This window comes from Cyrtonyx montezumae, unplaced genomic scaffold, assembly GCF_038088225.1.
Source record: "Cyrtonyx montezumae isolate F1298 unplaced genomic scaffold, pur_monq_1.0 scaffold_1, whole genome shotgun sequence".
Classification (NCBI taxonomy): domain Eukaryota; kingdom Metazoa; phylum Chordata; class Aves; order Galliformes; family Odontophoridae; genus Cyrtonyx; species Cyrtonyx montezumae.
Genome location: NW_027071825.1, coordinates 25,627,136 through 25,653,973, shown reverse-complemented (window position 1 = coordinate 25,653,973; position 26,838 = coordinate 25,627,136). Strand labels below are relative to the sequence as shown.

The 26,838-nt window shown below is 46.7% G+C and overlaps 1 protein-coding gene across 1 annotated transcript in view; it reads right to left on the bottom strand.

Moving 5' to 3' along the window:
* LAMC1 (laminin subunit gamma 1) overlaps positions 1 to 9,773 on the bottom strand; it is a 47,276-nt gene extending 37,503 nt beyond the window's left edge. Inside the window, exon 1 of the mRNA XM_065745208.1 lies at positions 9,347 to 9,773. Coding sequence (XP_065601280.1) covers positions 9,347 to 9,737 — 391 coding nt within the window. The 5' untranslated portion in view covers positions 9,738 to 9,773. The remainder of the gene's footprint in view (positions 1 to 9,346) is intronic.
* Positions 9,774 to 26,838: the final 17,065 nt, after the last annotated feature.

Below are 26,838 nucleotides of genomic sequence, written 5' to 3'. Positions count from 1 at the left end.
CCAGCAGGGCTGCGATACGGAAGGGGCATTAAGGGAGAAAGCTGATCCTAAATAGCCTGTTGTTCAATGCATTTCATGCGTTGAATTTTCTTGAGGATGCTGGGGATTATGCCATGAATCTGAGCACGCAGAGCACACCTTAAACCCCCACGGACAATGAGCACATGTACACGCTCTCCTGGGTGAGCAAGTCTCAGCCTGCCCTGCTGGCAGAGCTGTGCTCACACTGGGGCTGAGGACTCCCTGCCCCACAGCAGCTTGTGAAGGGGGGGGGGCACACAAGCTGCACACCCAGCAGCAAAAACAACGGCACACAGGGCTCTCTGCCTGCTAGGAGGAAGCACAGAGAGCACCCCAAAGCTGCCAGCAGGAACACAGCACTACTCTGCAGCGCAAGCACCCCAGCAGCTTCACTCTGCTTCCAAAAACATGCACGTCTGGGACAGTTTTGGGGTATTACTTGGGGAGGAGGGAGAGGACAGCTCATCACATCCCCAGTTGGTGCCGCTGGGTCCTTGCGCTGCCTCGCCTGGGCAGGAACTGCTGCATACCTGCACAGAAATGCATTACTCCAGGGGTTCTCTCGCTCACCTTTATCTCTATGTGGGTAGGACACAAATTAAAGGGAGAGCTCAGCAAGAGAAGCCCTCAGGTATGCTAAGCTCATTTTCCATTCCTCCAGGCAGCTGCAGATTAAGCAAGTAGGTGAAAGTTGCATTAAGAAAACCCTCTCCTTAAGGCCAACGAATCCAGCTCATTCGCTGGTCTGAAGAGCTCATTTTCCCCCCACAAAAAAAAAAACCAAAATAACAGAAGGTGGCACAACCTTTCTCGCAGCTGTATTCCAGGTGTATCCCTGTACACAGGCTGCCTGCAGCTTCACACAGCAGCAGAGGAATGGGGGAAGCTCCCTCCTACAGGCACAAGGCTGGCACACGCAGCTCCTTGGGAAGCTTTTCAAGGAGAGGAATGCTGACGCAACACCAACCCAGCCAACCTGACATGTTAGGAGCAATTGTTCTGCAGGAGCTGCTCGGGTAATGAACCCAGCATGTCCGGCCTCCATCTCTCCTTTGTTCAGCTCTCAGATGTGCAGTGACCACAGGCAGCACGCTGCTCTCCCACCAGCCCTCTCTCACCCATCGCCAGAGGAACCCTGAACCCACAAGAAGAAAAGCCACTATGTTAATAACACTGAAATGAGTAAGCATACCCATTTTATTGCATTTGGATGCACCATCTAACGCTTTGGCATCAGATAGGAAAATTACAGTTTAGTTTTTACTTTTTTTCCCCTAAATTACAATGAACAGCTTTAAAAACAACAAAAAAAAAAGACCCTACATATCAACCTGTTGTCCCTGAATCCACTTCCCCAGCAGGCAGCCAGCTGCGGAGATATCAGTTTGCCCACTTATTTTAATGGGACATTAATTCAAGAGTTCTGCTTACGCGAAGTCAGCTAGAACAAGCTAGGGCAGCTGAATCCCAGCACACAACCGAGACATTTTGCATAAAGTCAAATGCTGCAGCATTCTGCATTTGAGCAGAAGCACATTCATAAATGCCTTACTCACAAAGCCCTTCCCCGGGAAGGATTCCTGATCCCTCCATCTCTTTCCCAGGTTGTCAGCTTAAGTGTCCCTGTGGCACACAGGAAAAAGTCTGAGCAAGCTCATTTCCTTCCGTCCACTGAAGCCTGAGCCATCAGGAGCTCAGAAAACCATGCCAACCAAGGCATTCCCTTCTGATGAGCCTCACACCACAAGGCCCCTTGTTCAAAGCTTTTAGGGTGTTTTACAAACAGGCTGAAACCAGAGCCTCGGGCTGCACATTCCCAGCACTTCCACCACCCCCAACAGCACGTTGCATCCGCCCTGGGTCCTGCTATCACCAAACCCAGCAGCAGTTATCTCTGGGTTTAAAGGAGGGAGCAGACAGCATCAGGGCTGTGGTGGAGCAGCAAGGTGGTGCAGAGGCGTGGGAAGCCACATCTTCACTGCCTCCCTCCAAAATTAAGGATGTAGACCAAAAACACCACACAGCACGCTTCTGCCCTGTGCTCTGTTGTCACAGTAACTAGGCACAAAGCAACAGCATAAGAGCTGTGGGGCCAGTGGAGGAGAAGAGGGGAAGAAGCAGGTACACGAATGGCACAGACCGCACAAGGATCTGAGCTGGCACTAACTGAGCCCAGAACTGGAAGCCCAGGACATCCCTATTGCCCGTGTTCAGTTTTGGAGGTTAATGCTTGTTCTATCTTGTTCATATCCTTCAGAGAAAGGCAGCACACGTCCTTTAGCAGAGGAGATGGAAGACGTTCCTGGAATGATGCACTGCTTGTTTATTAATTCCCTGATAACTGCTGATTCAGAATGACGAATAATCTCTCACAATGGCCTAAGAATCTTCCTCCTCAAGTCTTTAAAACATACTTCTCCCAGGGATGTAAAATAAAAGTACACTGAGCTCTGATTTAAGCTTCTTCCAACTACAAGTGGCTGCTTATACATCAAAGCAACAGCCTCTGTTACTAGAGCTACTCAGAGAATCACCAAGGTTGGAAAAGACCTCCAAGAGCATCCAGCCCAACCATCCACCTACCACCAGCATTTCTCCACTAAACCATGTCCCCCAGCACAACAGCTAAATGTTTCCTGCACACCTCTAAGGACTGCAAATGGGAAGCTAAGTTCTATGACAGAGCTTGATGCTTCACTTCACAGCACCATCACCACTTGTTGTAGAAAGTCATCTTCACCACCTTGCCAGGCAACTCAGAAAGCAGAAGTAGTCCAATAGCTGTCCTCAGGGGCAGGACGCTTCCAGAGTCTGTATTCTTCTGTTCCCTTTGATCAAAGGAATAACTGCACAGAGGGACAATCATTATTTTGGAGATGGCACAATGCCTTGTAGCACAGCTCAAAGCAACCTTCATTTCCAACCCAAGAGGTAACAACTGAGCATCACTTTACTAGGCGAGCAAGCACTGTATTTCAGAAACCACTTAAGGGGTGCTGACAACAAAATTAGGTTGTTTCTTCTCAGAAAGAGTGGTGAGGCATTGGAACAGTCTGCCCAGGGAGGTGGTGGGGTCACCGTCCCTGGAGATGTTCAAGAACCATGGACATGTGGCACTGAGAGATCTAAGTCGTCACAGTGGGACGGGGCTGGGCTTGGGGACCTTAAAGGTCTTTTCCAACCTTAACCACTCTACAAAATCCTTTTAGCAATCAACTGCCTTTCCTGCCAGGTTACCTGTGACAGAATCTGCCTTCCAGATACCACTGAGAGAAAAGCAAAGGCTGACAGATGGCAGCCACCTTGACTCAAAGCCCTGCAGGCAGCCAGCACGGTCGCATGAGGGCTTCTGAGGTACATACTGCTACAGAAGTACAAACTCTTCGTACTTTGGACTGTTACCAACAGATCTCTTGAGCAAGTCTGGACACGCATCACTCCTCGGAAAGGGGAGAAAGTGTGCCTGCATTACGCTAACCTTACACGCGGAGCAGAGATGTGAGATGTGTCTTCCACTCCCTCCGACGCTCACCCCCACTCCATGGCTCCAATGGCAACACCAACTCGCTTTCTTGACGTCTCCTCAAGCCGACCTCTCGTGGGTTCCCCACAGATGGCTTTCCGGGGTTCTGGCAGTGGAAATGAGGAAGCAGTGGAGCACGCAGGATGCTGGGCACAACAGCTGGAGCAAGCAGGGTGCAGCAAGAGAGGACAAAAGCCAGCGGGGTTGCCAGCACTGCTGTGAATTTCAAAGACTCGTGCTATTTAGCCAGGCACAGTTTAAACTTTCTGGTACACAGTGCTAATGACACAGATTAACAACTCTAAACTCCATTCATTTTGCTGAACAACCTCTCTTCCCACAAGCCCTTTCTATACCCTGTGTAAGCACTCAATACCACTCCTACCCATGGGATCACCCTTTCAAAACACATTTAATTCCCTCCCACTGTTTTCAAGTTAATGTAGACTTTTTAGGGGTAGGGGAGGAAGAGAAAAGCTGGATTTGCGTGACAGAAAGGCCAGAGGACAGGGTCCCTCCCATCTGCCAGAGCAGCATGTTAATTCTCCACCAAGCATTTAACAAAAGAACATGCCACAGCCCCTGAAGTTGCAAAACAGACCATCTGGATGACATGAAAAAGGCAATCCATTCACAGATAAATTAACGAGGAGACATACTTGGTATGAGGTTTTGTAATAGGAAGAACTGAGCTTCTCATAAAGATTTCTGGCCCCTTCCATGTGCTAGTGACACTGTGTGCAGGGAGCAGTGTCAGCAGCACAAACCGCACCACTGCTGCAACAGCACATCCAAATCCCTGGCAGTAATATTAACCAAATGGATGTGTAAGTACGGAGAGATCAGAGCCAAGTACTTCAAGTGCACCCAAAACCCAAACCATCCCTCCCTGGGCTAGATTAAGCATTTCACAAGGGCTGTAACACAGGCATCCTGCCTCCATGGTGCTCACAAACAGCACTGCAACAAACCATGGCTGCATCACAGCTGCTCCAGTTCTCAGACACCACTGTAAGGTGTGACCAGTCACAAGCAAAATACCATGCATTATCAAAAAGCAGCACTGTCGTTGTTGCCGTGTTTTGGTTTGTACTCACAGAGCACAAAGCACAGAAACTCAACCAACCTGAGTTGGAGAATCTTCTCATTTTTCTTCCCCACTTGCAGAGTACAGAAGGGCTCAGGTTGAGGGGGGCCCCACAGCCACTGAGTTCAGCGTTTCCCTCAACTTCCACACTGACACGGACATACGTTTAGACACTGTGCTGACCGCAATGGTTTAGTGGGAAATACTGGTGATAGGTGGACAGCCAGATGATCTTGGAGGCCTTCTCCAACCTTGGTGATTCTATAATGCCATACCCTACACAGCTCCCGCATCCTGTCGGGGATGGAAGCGCAGAAAACACACGTGAAGCTGCCCAGCAGTGCCACACACTGCTCCTCCCTGCTGCCACAGCTCCATGAGCAACACATTCCCACCCTGGCAGCTCCCAGGGGTGTGGAGATGTCTGCGGTGACTCACAGTGACACAGCAAGGCCTTCACGAGATGCCAGGGAACACAGGGTCAGTCAGAGTTCCTCCGAACGCATCATGTACTGAGGCAGCTTCCAGCAGCCCCACCTCCCCGAAGTACCCAGGAATGGAGAAATGCATCATCGCTGCCTTTTTAGGCCAGTAACTGACACAATTAAGAGCACTGCAGTACCAGATCTGCGTCCTGCAAGCCGTGCCACTGTTTCCTTGAGATGTTTGAAACAGCAGCCCTTCCCCAATCCATGGGCCTCCATCCCAACCAGAAGTCAAAGGCTCCGGTGCAGCCACAATGGGCTTAGTGTGTTTGGATCGACAAATTACCAGCAGCCAACAGCCATTCAGGATGAGAGAGCGGCGGTGTGTACGTACAGATGTATGCAGTGTCACTCTGCTTAGAAAGCAGAAGAGCAGTGACTCGTGTAATGCTGGTAATTTAATTAGTGAACTCATGCCTGCAGAGCGGCCGTGGGTCTCCATCCCGGCATCCCTTCGCCAAAACCTTAGGAAGGAAATGGAGGAGGCCGCTCTTCACTAACTGGGATCTCAGGGAGGGACCCCCAAATGCATGGCCTGCACGCATCAGGAGTGGGGACACAGGGACGAGAGGGAAGCAGGGCCCAGGCAGGCTGCAGGGAGCTGAGAAAGGAGAGGTGAGAAAGGCGGGGTGGGCACCCACACACAGGCCACGTGCACAGACTGGAGGTGGTGTGGCCCCACCAACCCGGCCCCAGAGCTGCCAGGAACAGCGTCCCAAAGCCAAATCCCACAGGATGGATGCATCAAGGGCTGCAGATGGAAGGGCTATAAATAACCAGCAGAACCAGAAACGGACCCCAGAAGTCCTCAGAAAAGACAAACGTTGCTAAAGTCGAGAAATCCTACTTAACACTGTGAGACCAATTAGGGCTTTTCCCATCAGACTCCATGAGGTCACCACCACTACCGAGCTCACCCCACACAAGTTCAGCACTAAGGGGTAGGAAGAGAAGGGCTCATTTATTCCCTCTGGAAGAGGCACAACACAGCCATTAGCTGAAAGCCCCCGATGGGCGACATCATCTCTTAGTTCAGAGAGGATTATCAAGGTCTTTCTTTCCAAAACCACAACACCAAAACGAAACAAGTGAGGAAAGGAAAGAAAAATCTAACAACAGAACATGTTGGGATGTGGGCACTTCTCATCCCCACCCCCACCCCAGCAGCACCCTGTATGCCAGGTGCCAGGCGTGCGGCAGGAACCGTGGCTCCTCAGGGCCGAAGGAGGCTGGGCCAGAAAGCAGACCTTGAGAAAATAAATCACAAGATGAAAGCAATTTGCTGAGAACTGGAGTGCTGCCAGCTTGAGGCTCTGCAGAGCTCACTTGGCCTTGCAGCACGGGAGGGAGCAGGCACTGCAGACAGCCACACGCACACCCAGCACCGCCATGCGTGGCTCGGTTCAGTAAAACATGGTACCCAACACAAAGCAAATAAGCAGCTCTCCAAGCATTTCTCTCTGCAACACAGACAAGAACACCACGTAAAACTGATCCAGGAATCCACAAGTCCATGTCTTTGCAAGATCTCAATGTACAAACACCTCCCCCCACTGAAACAACAGTGCCCCAAACCAAACCTACAAAGGCCCTACAGCTACCTGCAGTTCTGCTTCCTATATACAAGATCATACTGGCTTACCTACACACACACACACACAAAGAAAAACCAATAATAGTTTTTGGATACTATTCCTGAAAGAGGAAATTTTGAAACTCTCCATTAACACAGCTGTGTTGTGTCAGGACTGCAGGCGTGATTAGCACTGGAAGCATCTCTTTGATGACTATCGCATTGGAATATCTACAACAAGTAGAAGCACGGAAACCAGGAAAGCTTTGCCACCCAGTTTCAAAATAAAATGGTGAAGATCGCTATACGTAGATGGGTATAATGTGCCTGATGGGGCTTATGTTGTTTTTAAATGCTCTCTCATTTAGGCCTGGACATACAATTTCTGTTCCTTTTCTTAGGGTTGATGTGCTGTCAGCATTTTCCAAGCTTCTGGGAAAAAGTCAGAGGAATGTATGCTTTGCCCCCAGAGCCCACCCCACAAGGCTACCAGTGGCTCCAGCCCACGTCCCAGCCCTGCAGCGCAGAGACCGACCAGCAAACATCATTCACAATGAATCTGTTTCCATAGGCTACTCCAGCATACAGAGAAGATGAACAGCGACCTCTCAAAGCCAGGCCACTCAAGGGATGCTGCAAAGGATACTCTTTGCAAACGGATGTCAGCGCGTCGTGCCCTTCACAGGGCCCTAAGCAGAGCGAGTGGTAACACCATGGCCCTCAGCTCATCCCTCACCTCAAGCCTGTAAAGCACCAGGGGGGAAAAACCACACGCTCCTGTTTGTGCAGTGGGACAACAGAGATCTCCACCGTTTCCAGGGATGTTATGAAACCAGTTTTATTTTCCAAAGCCAACACTCAGCCCTGCAGCAGTATGGGACGCACCATTCCCCCCCGGATGGAGCGGTACCCACCACGGAGCTGTACAGTGTAGGACAACATTCCCAGAGCTGCGTTTACATTCTTTGCACCGCAGCTTGCAAACCCTGGGAACCAGAGGCCCACTCCCCTCACACCGCTGTCCCCGTGCTGCCTGCAGACCCACACTCATCCCCCGATGAGGCAGCAGCTCAGGCTGCTACTTAAAAGCAAAATGCCACTGAGCAAACCACACACTGTTCAGCAAGCAACGAGTTCTGAGCTGCAGACACTTTCCAAGATTGGGAACTGCAAAAGCAGTGATCTGGCTGCATCAAAGCCGGTGATGAACCCTTCCTGTGATGCAGGGAGAGCGCAAATAGCGGCTGTTTCTACAACTAAACCAACACCCAGCTCTCTCCATCCCCTAAAATAAGCTCTCCACCATGGATAGTATTCCCGAATGCCTCAGTGGCATCAGCATCCCAAAAAGATGCGGGACAGAGGAATGGGAGAAAACTCAGGAATTTAAAGGGTATGTGGGAAGCGATAAAGAGCTTTAAAGCTGCTTTATATAACTGCACTGAACAACTGCTGGCCACGAGAAGCCTGATCTCTTCTCTCCTCGTGTTGAAACCTGCAAAATGTAAATCAAGCCTTTGTGAGACCAACTAAAATAGAGTCCCCTCGGGGCTCCACAAATACCGCAGCGCAGGCACCGGGCGCTGGGCGAGCCACTCCCAGCCCAGCCCCAGTCCAGTCCCAGGGATTTCCCAACCAAGTGCAGGAGCAGCAGGAGGGCTGTCCCAGCTGAATGATGCTGGGCGATAAGCAGCCTGCACTGAGGGAAGGCACGCAGGGCACTTCCACCGGGCACACAGTCCCTCACCACTCCTGATGTGAGCGCTCACAGCAGTTTCCCAGGACGACACGGAGCAGCACGCTGCCAAGCTCCAGCAGGGCACCCAGCAGCCTCACTGCCTGCATCCTGCTGCCTGTGCTCAGCACTTCCATTAGGGCACGTTTTGCAGCCCTCCCTTTACAGAAAGCTGCCATTCTGCTCTTAACAACAGAAAAAGAAACTGTCCTGCTGCAAACAACCAGCAAATCAGACGGGAGCTGAACACAAGAGCTGGCTCCTTGCCTGAGTTTCCTTGTAAATGCCTTCAAATGGCAGTCATACTCCACAGCCCGTGTATATAACCAGCACCGCCGCTCTCCTCGCAGCCAAATAAAGGGATGAGCGCTGACCGAGGGGTGGAGGAGCCCTGCAGCCCATCTCTCCCAACAACGGGCAGCTCCACGAGTTCTTCTTCGCTTTACACCTCCGAGGCGTGGATGCCCAAACAGCCACCGACCCACAGTGCCGCCCATCCCTCCATCAGCACGGCAGAGGCTGTTTCCTCGCCCAGGGAACGGCGCAATGCCCACACACCGGGCCAGGGCCGGGCAGGGGGTGGGGAGACACACGCAACAGCCCAACGAGAGGCGGACACACGCGGCACGGGGACAGCGAGAGCTGATGCGCTCCGAAAAAACGACGTGCCTGAGAAAACCCGGCCCCTTGCTCCGCGGTCCCCCCCCAACCAGCCCTGCCCGTGCCGCGCCAGGGATCCACGGCGTCCCCGCTCCCGCGCCCACGGGCGAAGCCTCAGCGAGAAAGCATCCAAGGGAAGGCGCTGGGGATCGGCAAGCGCTTCTACTTAGCGCACAAGGGAAACCACGCGTCCCCAGCCCAACGCCGGGCATCGCCCCGCGTACAGCGCGGCTCCCACCATCAGCCCCGCGCGGCCCTTTACCGAGGTGCAGGGTGAGGTTGACGGCGGCGGGGTGCTGCACTCCGGCCAGCATGCTCTGGCTCTGCCACCAGGTGCTGTCGGCCTGGCTGTTGTAGTCGGTGAGGAAGGACGCGTCGTGCCGCAGGTGGGGCTGGGCGGCGTCGCACAGGTGGCACGACTGGGTGACGCCGGTGACGCCGGTCTGCACGCAGTACTCCTCGGCCGGCGTGCCGCACGTGTTGGTGGCCACCACCGTGGCGTTGAACGCGGCGTTGACGAACTCGGGCATGCAGCGCTGCGGACGCCCGCTCCGCTCCTCCGCGCATTCGTCCATCGCCGCGGAGCCGCCGCGGGGCAGCGCCAGCACGGCCAGCACGGCCAGCAGCGCCCGCCGCCCGCCAACGCCGCCCATGGCTCGGCCCGGGGCCGCTGCGGAGCGCGGCCGTGCGGGGCTCTCTGCCGCTGGGCCGGGCCGCGCCGCGGCGGGCGGGGCCGGCAGCGCGGGGCAGGCCGGGAGCGGCACCCCCCGCCCGGGTGGAATGCGCCGCGAGGCGGCCTTAAAGCGGCACTGCCGGTGGGGCCCACCGCGGGCGCGCTTCGTGCCGGCGCCCTCCGAGGTGCGGTATGGGAGCGGCTCGCCGTGCGCCGGGTTCTTGGTTAAGTGTTTCTTTTACGCAGTTGGATCAAACCGGTTGGGGTCGTTCCGCTGCTGCGCGTGGGCTGCTTTCAGTCTGAACCAGCTCCCGGCCAGCCCGTCTCTCTGCGCACGGTGGGGTTTCCATCCTGTTCCCACCAGCGCAGTGCGTGGCTGAAACTGGAGGGAAACGCGGGAGCAGAGCCAAAGCACCTCACGCTTTCTAATCGTAGGATCACTCAGGTTGGAAAACACCTCATCAGGTCGAGTCCAACCTCGACCCAGCCATACCACCCTGCCAACTCTCCCCTAAATCATGCCCCTGAGCACCACATCCGAACGGTTTTTAAACACATCCAGGGATGGTGATTCCACATCCTCCCTGGAGAGCCTGTCCCAGTGCCCTACAGCCCTTCCTGTAAAGGGTTTTTTTTTATTTTTTGTTTCAGTGCGCTGGTAATGCAACAAGTGGAACTTAAAACTAACACCCAAGGGCACTAGCAACACCATTCTATATTCAATTATGGTTTAAAGTCATCTTGCATAGAGAAGTCGTGTGAATTATTTTGGTAATTGTCTGAGGTTTCAGCCCAATCTTTGTCCAAAAGCAATAGTCGTAAAAGCCAAGAGTGAATCAGAGAACTGTGCTGTTACTGTCGCAGGGAAGCAGTCACTGTGATCTTATTTAAGACCATTTAAGCAGCCACCTCTTGCAGCCTACATTAAACGGTGGCGGTGACACCAGAAGGATCCAAGATAGCCCTTACTATGCTCCTTTCCCTTCTCCAAGACCTCCACTTGCCTGTCTGACACCACAGTAAGCCCACTTATAGGATGGCCTTGGGATAGGGGCACACGTGGATGGCTGAATTCAGCCTTGAACACCTGGGGAACTTCTTGGAGACGAGGTGCTCCTCAGTGCTCCTTCCCTTGTAGCCCAGTCTCAGTCCCTGCAAGGATGGAAGGGCATCAAAGGCGTTGTTAAATATATGTCTGTACAGTATCACATCTCTAGTACATTCACCAAGAACTAGATTGTTCCACCACCTAGGCTCGGGCTCAGAGTCTTCGCACTGCATGGCTCTCTGATATCTGCTGTGCTGCCACAAAATTCCAGCAACACATGCTTGTAAAGAGCAGAGACTTGCACAGCTATGCAAATCCTTCGCAGGCATGAACTGGAGCTGTTTACGCTAACCATAAAACATTCCCTCTAGTGTTATCTTCCAAGCCCAACAAACTGCTATCCCAGCAAGCAGCCTGAGTTTCGGGGCCGGTCCTGAGTATCTCACCATGAAGGATGCTGACCTATGTGACCACAGTGAAGCTGTTTAACAAATATCCTTCCTGAGCTTCCAGTGAAATTCCCAAGATTTTTTGCAACACGCAGCTGGATAAGTGCTTTTGCCAGTGGCTCTGGGCTGACATTTTCTTCCCAGCTGATTCCTATCTGTTGTTTATAGTCACAACTGTTGGGCTTTTTTCCATAGTGGGGTCTGCCAATCGGTCTTCTCGTGATCACTGTTTTATCAATAACATAACGTGTTGTTACTTTGTCATTTGTAGAACCTTTCCTTCAGTCACAGAAGATGGATGTTGAGAGCAACCCTAATTTAACTCATTTTTACAGCTCACCTTTGTAAGTTTCATGTTCTTTAAGCATCGTTCCAATGCCCTTCCAAACCAAGCATTTTGGGGCCTCACTGCTGGAAATCCATGATTCCCGAACTGCTGAGGTCAGACCAACCATCCAACGGAGGGCACAGTCCACTAGGGAGGCTGGTCTTTCGGATGACTGATTTTGGATGAGCAGAGCTCATGTTTCTCCTGCTAAATAAATAGCTTGTCATGACTAGCAAGCTGCAGTTAGATTAGTTGTCATGCCAGAAGAGCCAAATCTGGGTGCCCCACTGGGCGGTGGTAAGAGCAGCATGTAATTTGGGGATCTGGAGAGTCACAGGTCATCCCAATTGCTTGTTCTCCCTCTGAATGAGTTCAAGCAGAGCTGTTTCCCCTTTCCATGACGCGGAGCACACAGTGAACGATGAGGAGCCATGAGGAGTTTGACCCTACAGAGCTGCTTTTGGGGCACTTAACTACATCCGTTCTCACCATCTATCAGTGTGCCCCATCTCTGCTCTCGGTGCTGCCCAGCTCATCATGTTCTCCCCTGTGTTGCCAGACAAGGGCCGGCTGAGAGGACAGAGGACACATCCTCCGCTCTCAAAAAATGCTGCCCTAAAGGATTTAATAGTTAATGAAGCAATTCAGGGAAAATCCATGCAGCCCTTGCAGCCAAAGAGCAAAACAAAAATACTTGGAATGAGCACAGTCTTCTGACCTTACATCTATTAAGCCCCGCAAACCTACAGAGCATATATGAACCACAGATGTAAGAGGTTTGTCACACAGCCATCTTTAGGTAAGTCATCTTTAGGTAGATGTTTGCAAGAACACTATTTTCAACATCAAGATCATCCCTCTACCAAACATGGACAGTCTTGGCAGGATAACACAGTACCATTACTGAGTTAATATGGCTTTGTATTTCCTGTTTTTTTCTTTCTCTCACACTAGGCTGCCAGGATTTACAACTCTCCCCTATCTTGTACAATGACTAAGCCTTCCATTGCTACTAGATAAACAAAGAGCAGGCAGAGATAAATCTGCTCAGTTTCTGAAGAGCACCCACAGCTCCTGCTGCTAAAAGCTGGGAGAAATGCCAGCACTCTGGTTTCCCACCCTTCCTTCCCTTGTCTTTGAGTCAAGAGAAGATCCCTCAAAGACCCAGGAGGCTGGGTCTGGTGGGAAAGAGGATATAACATCTGGAGGCTGGAGAAGGATTGTGTTTATTCTCCCAAATCTTCAGCTGAAGAGGGCAAATCATGTTTCTTGGGAGTGCTAGGTCTTATAGTCTTGCAGTCCTTAGAGGAAATGTGCACGCTCATTCTGTCTGCAAGATTGTTCTCTGGCAGTTGTCATCCATTGCTATCACAAGGCTGGAAGTCACAGTGATTTTTCAGGGACAATCCATAAAGCGAAGTGTTAGAAGCCCATGAGAGAACATCACAAGTTGTAAAATGCCTTTTGCTTGCCAGGAACCTCAACATTCTGCCCACGTTTTCATCTCCACTACTCAGTTCACCATGGAAATATCAGAAAGATGTGGTCAGTGGGTCAGAAAGAGGTAGTGAAAAAGGCAGTTTTAAATCACAGAACACTCCTTAAAATAGCACCTCGTTGGCACTCCCCAGTGCTTTTTGCAACCTGGAATGTACTTTTTTGTTGGTCTGCTTTTTGGCTTTGAGTCATTCTCAAAATACATTTCGCACTCCCTTTCAACCACAGCCTCATGGCAACCAAGGCTTTGTCACCCACACTGCTCAACTTCAAAGGTTAAGAAAACAAAACGCTCCGGAACATAAACATCCTTATGTCACGATGCATACCTAACATACCGTTTTCATCAAGGCTTCAGCGCAGCTCTCCAAGCTCAAAAATTGTGTCTGACATTTTATACATGGTTGTTCACTTCTGCATTTTCACATATCTTAAACCATTACGTGTCTCTGAATTTGCATGTTAGTAGGGAAGCGTGACTCATTGAAAGTTGCTGATTTACCAGTCACCACCAGACTTCGATTAACTCTATATATTTTTTTATTAACTCTATATACTTGTTAGTCTTTCTTCTTACAATGAAGCTGTTTGCACAACGGTTGAATTGGATGGAGTGATTTTAACTAGGATGGAATCATTAATGGCCTCAGGATGCACCAGGGGAGATTCGGGTTGGACTTTAGGAGTACATAATTCTTGAAGAGAGCGGCCAGGTGCTGACACAGGCTGCCCAGGGGGGTGGTGGAGTCACCATCCCTGGAGGTGTTCAAGAAATGCTTAGATGTTGTACTGAGGGACGTGGTTTAGTGGGGAATATTGGTGATAGGTGGATGGTTAGACTGCATGATCTCGGAGGTCTTTTCCTACCTTGGTGATTCTACGATTCTATGATCCCTCCATGGGACTCCCAGTTCATTTAAACAAATATAAATTTAATTCCACGCGCAGTACCTGGAAGCGCAGTAAGCCTCCAGATAACGACTGAGAGTTCTTCTTAGCTTGCACTAATTTGAGACAATAATTAAACTTACTTCAGTTTACTTTTCTTGTTCTGCCTGGATCTCAAACTGTCAGTCATAAAGGGCCGAGCCGCAGAATTCCAGGCTTTCCACCACAGAGGCTTGAAAGCTTTTGCTAGTATTCATCTCCAATACAGGAGCCCCCAGTTTTAACAAATTCCATCCTTTAGGACAACTATTCAGTCACTGGAAGGTGCATGGCCAAGTTTCAGCATAACAACATCTGGATTTGCAAACAAAGAAAAAAGTGTGAGGACTGTTGTGCAGAGAGATGGTAGATAACTTTGTCAGTCCCCTGAAGTGAACAACAGACACTAACAAAGCATTTTCCTCATACTGATCCCCAGTACTCACTGTCAAATTTCCTTCCAGGACGCTGCTGGGACAGCAGATGTTCTCCCAGTGTGTTGTTCTCCTTGCATCGTGCAGTCTGGGTTGCCAATTTATTCAGGTTCCAGAGTACAAATAGGACTTATCTCAGCGAAGCAATTGTTCATCCAAACACAGAATGACAAATGACGATTTCGCAAGTTTCTCTTGAATTCCTGCTCCAGGGTAGCTAAAATGTAAGCAGGTAAGAAGACCTGGTGGCCCCAGGTGAGACAGTGAGGATGCTTCCTGCTGCCCTGTGTATGAGGAAGGGCACTGGAAAAAAAGCATGTCACACTCATTGTCAAGTCATTAATTCAGAGTTATTTTTTGGTATCTATGTGGGGCGTTTAGGGAAACATCAGTGCTAGTTCCCACTAAGCTAGATGTCATGGGGATGCTTTTTACTGAGGGAGTGGTGAGGTGCTACTGGCACAGGCAGCCCAGAGAGCTGTGGATGCTCTGTCCCTGGAGGTGTTTAGGCCCAGGTTGGATGGGGCATTGGACAACCTGGCCTAGTGGTTGGCAATCCTGTGGCAGGGGGGTTGGAACTTGGTGATCCTGGGAATCGCTTCCAACACAAGCCATGCTATGGTTCTATGATAAGCTAACTTAAATACTGACAGCAATTCAGTGTACACTGGTAGATAGAATTTCTTCTGAGACACATGGAACAATTTTGCCATGGTTGTAACAAAAAGAAAAAAATGATGAAAGGTGCTGATAAAAGCTGGTATCTCTCAGCCGAATATCTTGAGTGATCAAAACTCAACACATGGTGTAGAATGTAGCAACTCTGAGAAAGGAGATGAGATGACAGATGATCTATTTCAAAGAAACTGTGATGCTTGCTACTACTGTGATGTTTGGTACCGGACAAGAAGGTTCCCAGTCCTCACAGGGACAGGGAGCCAGTATTCTGTTTGCTGCCCATAGTGTCACGACGACTCTTTCAAGCACATCGTCATTTCTGTAGCTGTACATCACTTTTCACATTTTGCACATTTTTCACATTCCCTGAAGCTTGAGAGTGTTAAAACATGCAGTAAATAACTGGCTGGAAGAATGATTACCAGGAGTGTGCTTGTCAGGTATGTGCAGTCCCAGAGCAGCCAGGAGGCAGACTTCAGTTCTGAAGGCTTAATTACATCTTCAGTGGGAAGTAACGTCTCTGGTCATCTTGTGTGTCCATGGTGGTATCCACGACGATGTCTACTTCGACGATCCTCAATAATTCTTGGTAAAATATATCTGTAAGTTACCTAGCTCACATATTTAATATAGCAGAATGTCACCAAGGGCATCACTCCGTGAAGGAAGCTATCTTTCCAGCAGATAAGTGCTACTAAGCAAAGTATGCTGTGATTAGAGATTATATTTTTTTACTTAGATAGAAAACAAAGGTTCTCTTTTAGGACTTATGTTAACACCTTCAGCTTAAGATGGCAGCCTTCTCTTGGATAAGTTAACTGGGGTTCTCATTATCCCTAGTTTCAGCTGCAGATATTTTATGACCACTTTGAGACCTCTCCAAATTTTTAATGCTAGGAGCATTCTGGACATGGTAATTGGGCATATTTTAGAAGTCATCCTTCCACTACTGTATGTAGAAGTCAGTCTTTATATGTGTATGACTTGTCAGCCAACGTGTGTTCAAATCCTACTTATTTACGGGATTATGAAGTCCTCCCTGGGGACAGCTTTCTACATAACCTGTTGTGCAGCACTGGTGTTTTTTTTTTTTTGACCAAAAACTTACTAGGAAGATGTTGAGAAAAACAATAAATAAATATTGTTTTTAGAATACCAACAACTGTATCCATATTTAAGTTGACAGTAACTCCTCTTCCTTTCATCTGTTTTGTAGAGCGCCCATTCAGAGTTTAAGGTTGACTTTATAGAGAACGAACTTGAAAAGATTTGATCGAAAAACTGAAGGTTTATGGAAGCTGGAAGCAACTCAAGATAAGGTATATAGTGTGGGAAAGGTAGACAAGCTACTTGCATTGTTTAGACAGCTTTGATAAGTCACGTGCAATGAGTGAAGTCATCCTCTCGTAAAATGTAAATTCAGGCACTATCACTCGGGATAGCTTACATGCACTTCTGTCGCTTATTTGTTGATGTTGGTTACTATAGCTACCTGATGCAGCCACTATTTTTAACATACATTGCTCATAGACTCAAAAATATTCTGCCTGGAAAGAATTGCAGGATGTGAAGATGCTATTTTCACAAATACCTTTTTTCTACTTCAATATGATATGGAGTTTTCAGGAAGTGTAAGAACCTTTGTGAACTGAGCCTCAAGATCACACAACAACGTCCAACTCTGCAGTTCTTTGTGTGAGTGCTGATGAGCTGTACCCATGGCAGAACTATTGGGAAGCTTGCTTTGTTTTGGTAATCACACACAAAAAAAACTTCAATCTGAAGTGCAGTGAAACTGAAAATGCATCTTGAGCAAATCCACATGGCATTGCCAGGAAGCTTCTCTGGCCTATGAGCAGGTGTAACAACTACATTCCTTAAAACTTCTGTCAAGCAAATACCATCTGGAAGGCTACAAGGTAAAACTATTTTTTCTAAGTTTCAGTAATAGTTCTGGACTTTGTCGTGAGTCAGAGAAGAGAGTAACCTTAAGCCCAAGCTCTTCAGGCTTTGAAAACGTGAAAATACTTTCACGCTTATCTTCCACTTCATTTCTTGTGCCTTGCTCCTTGAATAAAGATTAGGAAATGGCAGCCTGTAATTTGTAAGAATACGTCTCTCGTAATGACTTGACTGTTTTTCTCACCTTATGTACCATAAGTTACTTCACAAATTGCAAAGCCTCTTAGCAGCAGAGTGCGTGATGCCACCTGGGCATGCAGAGTGACGAAGATGGTGAGCACAACTCCCAGCAGTGAACAATCAGTTGTGCACTGGGTTTCATTTGTAAGTCTTTCTTGTTAAGAGCATTAAAGTATCTTATGTGTAAATAGCTTCCAGAAGGCTGAAATGTGATGCTAATGCCAAGAGTGAGCATGCAGGATCTGCTTCCAAGCAAACACAAACGCAATAACTTTTTGCTTTCAGCCCAACATGAGATTTTCTCTTCCAGCTCTACTGGTACATCTAGTGTTACTGAGACAGTGGTTGCTGACTAAGCCACTCCTCATTCCAAGAGCTCGAAACAAAGTGGTATGAAAGCTTCAGTTCTGCTCTGTCTCTTCCACTGACTGATGCTGACTTGTAGCAGTTATTAGTGTTTGCAAAGGGACATCTCTTCGCAAGACATGTCCTAATTTAGAATAAAACCAGAGCAGTGTATGTTGTTCCTTCCATGTCTCCCTAACATTCATGTCCTCCTATGGGTGCCAGCAGCTCTGTGATCTATTGGCCTTCCCTTCATGGGAAGGATCTGTGCAGGATACAGATAATGACACTGATAGTGCACAGCTGTCTGGTTTTGGCCTCTGCTTTTTAGGTGGAGTAGCCTACCCCACTGGCTGTTCCATCTCCCTTGCCCATTTTCTATCAGCACGGTGCAGCCATCCAGCTTCTGTTAGCACAGGTCAGTGAATAAAAGCACACCTATTGTGCTCGAGTGTGCCACCCATGCAAGAACACTCTTCTGCAGATGAAGTACAGTATTATTTTTCCCTTCTACTCTTTCTGTTCCTTCGTGGTGGACTGTTGCTTTGCCCAATGGTGAGCTAAGCCAAGCTCCAGCCGAAAACTATTGCAGAGCTTCTGGCTATTGATGCAAGCAGCCTGCCAGCGCCGCTAGCCAAACTAAATGTCTGCACCAGCCCTTGGGGAGGAGGATGAGCCATTTTATGGCAGCTGTAAAAGGTCATACAATAAACACTGGTGCTACTGCTCATCTGCTGTCCCAACCGACCCAAATATTTGGGGGGGAAGGGTGTGCGTGTCAGTGAATTGCCTGAAGCTCTCTTCTGGCTCCTCAAGATTCAGGTTACAAACTGGAGAATTAGGAAGACGGAGTTGATTTCTTTGGGATTGTTCTAGCTGTAGTGAGACTGGTTGTTCAAATGGGACTTGAAAAAGACTCGAAAAACCTGTGTCCAAAAAGAAAGCTTTTTCCCTTCATACACAAATTCATGTAGGGTGGGTTTTTTGTGTGTGTTTGTTGATAAGGACAGCAGCATTACATGAGTAGAGTAGTATCTCATTCCCACAGCTCTGGAGACCGGCGTCCTGCTACCACCACTTTAGAGGTAAGAATTAAAGGCAAAACTGTTCAGTGAATAGAAAAGAAGAAATTAAAGAATCGTTTTGTTTGAGATGTCTGGAGCTTGTTTTACAGGTTTTTTACAAGTTGTTAACTACTTTGAAACTGCAGCTTTCATTGCATATCCACCAGCTAACATGCAGATGCCTTACACATAGCATACAGAATGTAAAGTATGTACGTTTCATGTGTGAAACTGGATTAAACCTTCTGTTTAGAAGCACACGGGACATCTGGCAGCATCAGGAGAAGAATCTTTTTTTTTTTCTCATGAAAATAAGCACATAAATCCCTTCATTATGACTTGAGTGATTCTGTACCAGAAAAACTTACAACTAGAAATCTGTTTTATAACAGGGATAGGGGACAAGTCTATTGGGCAATGTGTCCTGTTTGGTATATGGCACAGAACAGTAAGTACACACACACGTATATATAATATTATGAATATTATGTGTATTTTATATATATTATATGCATTATTTATATTTCATTTTAACAAGGTTAATAGGTAACATATGTTTTAATTCTAACTCTTATAAATGGCTGTCCTGAGACTTTGGAGCTCTGATCAGAACGTGGTTACGATGGACACTTTCTTCCACTCTAGCTCCTTACATCCGTTTCCAGAAAATTTTCCTATTGAAGTCCTCTCAACATCAAACTATGCCCTTCCACCCACTACAGATGTACAAGCAAAGCTCATACTTTGGACACAGACAGATTTCTGACTCACTCAAAGACCATAAAAAGATTAAAGCTGATAATTTTGCAGTGGAAAGTATGACACCGTCAGGATGTTCTCGTGGAAGTTTTCTGCTCTGCAGGTCATGTTCATACAGTTCCCACACCATGGGCTTAGGAGGATCTTAAATCTTCTAATTCTTTCTTGCCACCAAATCCCAGAATTGATCAGGCTGGTAAAGTGATGGGATGAAAGGTAGAGGGTAACTATAAATTACACACAGAAAACGCCTTCAGGAACCAGTGATAGGCAGATGGTTGGGCTGCATGATCTTATAGGTCTTATCCAACCTTGGTGATTCCACGATGATTTCTTTGTTCACTGAATGGAGCAGAGCTTCTACATAAAAGTGCATATCATTAAAACTAAATACAAATACAGAAGAGACACCTCTCCATGTATCTGTGGTAACTTTGGAAGATGTAGATGAGCTGCAGGTCTGCTGTTGGGATGACAATACTTTACAGCAGTGGAACAGTGTGTATTAGCATCCTGTTGGAAAGACAGAAATGCAGTATCACATCTATGTTTCTACCACTATCTGCATGAGTTTGTCAAACAAATGTTATAAAAGCAGCTACAGCGTAGTTTTTAAGTCAGTGCTTGTTTCCAAAGAGCCCAGAATCTTGGGCTTGGGTTGAGTTGTTGAGTCGGAGCCCAGAATCTTAATATTTAACTTCAGTTAAAATTTATGTTGAGTATTAGAACATGGCAAGCAGTCAGTCTGAACTGAAGTCAAAAGGAATAACCAGCTAAAATGGTGTTGCTCTGGAAATATCGATACTAACAGCACGAAAATGGGCAATTGGTTGAAAGAGGAATTGCATTTTAAGATGCTTTACAATAAGCAACATTATTAAAAAGTAAGAAAATACTGAGTTACCTTTTCCTCTTCTGTGGAAGCCTCCTTAAACTCCTAAGTACCACTGTGCATCTTTTTACATAGGCAGTACTGGACATTCAGCTTTTTGTTCTCCATCCCTAGCTGGGAATTTGGGGCAATAACTACACTCACAGCATTGGCTGGCACAGAGCTACATGACCAAACAGTTATTCCTTAAGATCCCTGTGGCTGAGAATTTCCTTTTTCTTGCAATGTGTTTCTTTCCATTTCTTTCATTGGAGACGGTGTTGACGCAGTTGGGACAACTCTTACTCCCCCTACGCTGCTGCTAAAACAGAACAAAAATACAAAGTTGTCCACACTGAGTAACCAATTCCTTTAGGAGAAGGGAATAAGAACAGTGGGGTAATTACACAGCAGCCACTGACTATGGGTCAGGAGCCCAGCTGTACACAAAACCAGTAGCTAGGGAAAAAATTGCAGTTCTTCATGTAGTTTCCAGCACAGACTTCATGAATGTTTTTTGTTGTCATCATTCTTCAGGTAGAAGTGTAGGAGGAAAACTTGGAATTCCTATTCCAAAATGCAGTCCTGGTATCTAAAACATGGAGCTGCCTTTACAGAGAGCTAAGGAGAAGGATGGTGAAGGCGCTTTTTAAATTGTACTGAAATTTGAACATTTACTTTTGCTTTTTTTTTTTTCCCAATACGCTCAGATCTATGAAGTGGTCATCACCCTTTTCTGTACAGATAGAGATTTTCATATGGGTGCTCCATCTCAGCAACGTGGTCACTTGAGGATAGCTTTAGAAATCTGGTAATGTGGAGGCCACAAGGTCATCTTCCTTGGAGAACACATGGCTGCAATCTTACCCCTTAGTGAAGACCTTATGATCAGACTGTAGCCTTGCAGTCTGCTACAATTTACATCTGTCTTGTAGCTCCAACACAGTCCTCACCAATGGTCATTAGTCAGTGCTAGGAAAGAAAAAGTTTACCAGAGCTTTTAATTGGATTAAAAACTTCCAGTGTGAAAATAAGCAGCAGAGTAGAATTCATCAGTTACTACACCAAGGAAAAAATGCTGTGCAATTGGAGTGCAGTATAACAGGAATTCGGTGAAAAATCAGTTTAACCAAACATACCTTAATTCAGCATAAAATCAGTCAATAATGGCACCTGCACAGCAGGCAGGCCCTCTCCACTAATGACTCTTTCTGTTACATGGTCTCATATCTGGCAAAATGTGGTCCATCAGAGTGCTCATCAGAGATCTTTGATGAAATTTTACTCTTCCCATGCGTCATCCTTGGCTGTAGTTGTTCACAAGTGGATGTACTGCTAAAATGGTGACACAAAAAAGGAGTGGTTGTGAAATGAGGGATGTCTCTCTCTTACTCACACCTGGTAAAAAGACATGACATTTTGGATTGCAACTCTATACATTCCTCTTGAAAATTTGCACGTTGTGTATTTATGTCAACCGAAAATGGAGTCGCAATAAACCAAAAAACTGATTTTTTTTTTGGCAATTTTGAAACCTAATCTCAAATTCCTTTATCACAATGGAAAGCACAATCTTTTGCTGTTCACAGGACTGCATTTAGACTGGGTATCAAAATCCATACACGTATATACCATCACTTGAGTTAGCTCTGCACAGTTCTGCTCTTAAACACGCTCACCTCGCATTTGTCTCCTGCCTCTTGTTTAAATGCTGACTTCTTCTGAAGACCACTAACAGCAAGAGAGAAAATCAGAAAGCTTTAACAGATACTAGATCATATTTAAGACCTGTCCACGTTCCACATCACACGATACAAAAGATCTACGTTCCAAATTAATCGAAGACTTACATTCAGAGATGAATGCTAAAACATGTAATGACATCAAAGACGTTTACAATTCACAGCAACACATCCAAGCTCCTCGTGACATTTGGCTGTTAATAGTTTTGATTACAAAAAAAGCCAGTACTTCAACTCCACATAGTTCTTAAGTCTTAATAAGAAATACAAAAAAAATATTGGACTTGCTTTAGATGTTTCTCAAGCACTGGTGTACCCCCACATCCCTGTAAATCCAGTGAGAGGATTCCAATGAAATGAAAAAATCTCTCTTTCACATCTTTTTGGAATAATGGAGTGTGACTATTTTGGAACAAGAATGTAAACGAACACTGCCTCAGATTAAGGGCATAGTTCACAATCCTGAGTTCACTTCAGGTTCGGTAGGCACAAGCAGCACCACACCAGTCTTGAAAAAGGTATCCCATGTTCCTGCATTATCTGAATCAGCAAAAGAGCTTGTCAGCTGCTGTGCTGTGAAGTGCAACGCAGCATGCACTGGGACAGTGGGTGGCTGCAAAGCAACGAAGTGCTGCCTGGCATAGACAGAAAACCACTGCAGCAAGGCCTATTTGCACAGCTTATTAGAGAACAAAGAAAGATCCCCACTGAGTCCAAGCTCTGTAATTTGAAATTTGTTTGGCAGAGAATGGTTTTAGACGACAACGAGATTTCTTCAGAATGCCTTACACCTCCCACAACTAAAACTGACAAGAGATGGCTTCAAAATCTAACAATTTAAACATACAGGCTTAAAACTTGAAAACCACATTCTGTATTAAGGAGAAAAATCACACAACTGGCAGCAAATCCCTTAGGAGCGCGATCTTTTACAGAGCTGCGTTTGTGCTAGGGAACTGAAATGGCCAACAGATTGGTAACAGCAAGAAAGGAATTTGGGAAAGAAACAAGTTCTTCTGTCAAAATGGAAAGACTTAGAATCATAAAATCATATAATGGTTTGTGTTGGAAGGGACCTTTAAGGCCATGTACTTCCCACCCCCCCTGTAGGCAGGGATGCCTCCCACCAGCCCAGGCTGCTCACAGCCCATCCAGCCTGGCCTTGAACCCCTCCAGGGGAGGGCAAGCTGTCCTTGGTTTCGTTTCTAAACTAGTAACAGCTCACAGGTGTGTTCATTTTCCTTTGCCTCACAAGATGCATAAACAAGGGGCAACACAGGGGTGGGTGCCAGCACAGCCAAATGTTTTATTTTCAGAGACAGTGACTAAGAGGTTTGCCCAAAATAAATCTAGATTATCTTTTATAGTCATTGTGTTTTGGAACAGACGATGACAGCTTTTATTACTGAGAGCCATTTGTCCTTCCTGTGGAAACAGGCAGTGATTTGTCTGCAACAGACTCTGAATACGACAGTTCCACATATGCTCAGACAAAAACCCGAAGCTCCTTTCCACACTGGAAAAAAAGTCCCCTGCTGATTTTAGCTGTGGGCTTCTGCAACCCCCATGAGCTGGGAGCTGTCAGCTCGAAGATGCTGTCTGGGGACTCAATGTCCCTGGGGACAGAGGTGCTGAGCGTCCCCCACCCCGGAGCATCAAGCTCACCTTCTGTGGGCAGCCATGAGGTTGATGCCTGCTGCTGGTGGCCTGGAGATATGATGGATCAAATGATCCCCTGGTCTTTAGATGCTTCCACAGTGAGCACCTCCATTGCAGCACTCACAGCAGTAACGCAGGAAGTCATGCCATGGGGCACTCTCAGCTTGATCCTAGAGCAGAATGAATCACATTAGATGGATCACAGCTTCTACGAGTTGACCTGTTAGGAGAGACTCTCTGGGAAGAGGTCTTCTATAGCGTGTTGCACGTTCTGATCCAGTACTCAACACTCTCATCTTTGTGATTTATTAAGGAAGGGACATGAAATACAGGAGGAAAATTTGCCAGCTCCCTACAGTATGGTATTGTTAAAACATCAGCTCTCCTTCTGTTTGAATTTGCAGATTTAGCGTACTTAGGTAACACCAACACTTAATCCCTCGTGTCAAAACAGCAAGATTCAAAACAGTCTCAATGAAAATCATGCAGCTCCTCAAAATTTCAGAAATTACAGGCTGCCCCCAAACACAGTGACCTGCATTTTACAGACTAGGAAATTAAAAATAATTTGAGCATTCAGGTGGTATTTAGTCATGGCTATAAAATACATTCTGTGTAGCAAAACAAAAACCGAAACAAGAAAGCATACACCAAAATCAATGCATTTTTTCCACTTCTGCAACTAAGCAGCTGCATTTTGCAAGAGCTTTGTCAGCCTAGAAAACAAGACAATCAAACCTCAATGGGAAGCTCTTTGTATGCAGTGGGAAGGGAGAGAGCTGCATATAAATCATTCCTTCATCCCAGTCTGACTTAGTCGCTCTTAAATCACCATTCTAATCACTTCTAGATTCCATATGTATTTCGATTTAACAAAGCAGAGTATTTTGAGTTCAAAAGTCTTGTGGTCTGTTCAGAGGGGCTCACTCAACACAGATGGCCTAAATAAACTGAAGTTCTGGCAAACCTGGATGGAGAAGAGGTGAAACCTTGCCACACTTCTGAACTACACCTGTGGAAGTCCCAGGCATCAAACCAAGCTCCCAGTGTGGACAAGGGGACAAAGAAGAAACCCCTAAAATATCACCTTTGTTATAAGATCTCCTCGCAGGAAAAATCTTGCCCACGTGCTACCTCATTTACTCCTCAAGATAAGGGTGAGCAGGAGCAGTTGCATTCTCTGGTACCAAATTAGTATGGGAATGAAGTGTCTCAAAGAAGACTCTAATTCAGATCTGTCTACAAGCTGGCTGTTCTCACAAAGCTCACAGTAGCTTTCTACACATCAACACCTCTATTTCTGTGAGCACGGCTGACTGAAAGTTATCGTAAAGGCTGTGATAGTGTGATCACAGAAGGTTAGCTTTCCATGGAAGAGAAGAAAAAACCTCACAAGTTAAACTTTAAAATAGATATACCAGATAATGTTTATTATGGGTTCTTAACTAAAAAAGGCTCTCGTGGAACTTGACAACATGTGATAAAGAACAAGTTCGTAGTCTTTACCTTTTGTCCAGAGATGAAGAAAGGTGAGATACTCCCTGTCCTGTCTGCCGTCAGGTGATGTGTAGTTGAGCACATTATGCCCTCAGCAGTACAAGCTTTCCTTTTCTCCTCATAGTAACAGACATTGGGGTAGACCCCAAAAGCATGCAAGGATATTACAACATCCAGATCTGCTCCAGTGCTGTTAAATGGTTGAGTCATCAGACGTTCTGCTGACAGAGAACAGAAGACTGGCTAGCATCCACAGGTCACGTAGGACAGCACAGCAGTTGTTCAGCATCTCAGATCAATGCATTTTCTGATCCCATCAGATGGGCATCTGTTCTTAAATGACCTCTGCACTCAGAGCATTTCAGCTCGACGTTCAGTTTCTAATTAATTCCTGGGTAGCAAAAAGCTGAAAACTACTACTACAAAGAGGTATTTTTCTCTCCCAAGCTCTTAAAAAACAAGAAGTGAGAGGTTTGCCCAGAATGTGCTGTACCACAGTGTGTTTCCTGTCATTTGTTTTGGAGACAGATCGTTTGTGGGGAGGTCAGAATGTTTTCATTAGTTCATCTGTTATGAACTTCCCCAGATTCTCTGGTGGCTTGTTTTCAGGTCATCTTGACCAAGAAAAAAAAAAGTTAAGGATAAACACAATAATGATTCTAGCAGTGTGAAGAGAGAAAAAGAAGAAATCAATGGAATTTTTTTTTAGAGACAAGCATCTCCTGAAGTCAGCCAGCCATGTCATTAACTAAGCAGGCTCCTCAGAGAGCTGCAGCAAATTCAGAACCTGGTCATCTTTAAGAAACAGTTTTAAAAGGGCACTATTAGAAAATTGAGTAAATTGAATAAAACATTACTGCACATCCCTGCTGTGACACAAATGCAGGAAATCATAAGACATAGCACAGTGTTCAGATCACACAGATTCCCTGAGGCTAATACCAAGGAGCTGGGCAGCACAGCACTTACAGAGGACGCTGTGGGGACCCAACAAGTGAAGAACAGAAACTCAGGGAGATTACTCTCTAAGGAGAATTAATCAACATATTTTCAATCCTTCTGACCCAGCCTCAGCCTCCAAAATCCCTCTATATTGCATCTCAGCCATCACAGCTTGTCTGTTTTTCTGTCTGGCAGACAACCATGAGAATGAGACAGCGCTGTAATTTCACCTGACCATTTCTGTAAAACACACTCATTAACTCACTATGTCCAAATAGAATCTCACTTTCTGAGAAGACAGGTACCTTTCACCTGCCTCTTTTCTTCCCAAGCCATGCTAAACCTTTGGTGTTCACAAAATCTTTCTCTGCTTCTTCACATGTTGCATCCCTTGCCTTGTTGCACTCTTTGTCTATCTTCTCTCCCCAAGCATTTCTGGGTTTTTCCATCACCTTCTTCTGGTTAAAATGACCCTACTGCCCTCACAGTCAGAAACAACGGTTCTTTACTTCTGTTGAAATAAAATGTGTGAATTCATTGTTTTTCTTGTCTATGTCTCAAAAATCCTATATCTCTACCACCCATCCTATATCTCTACCTTACCACTGTACTTAGTATTTGCAGTTCCACTCTTCCTGCATAAATATTCAGCCTCAACAGGTCCATTTCAGTCACTCTGCTCACCCTCTCAGTTCACAA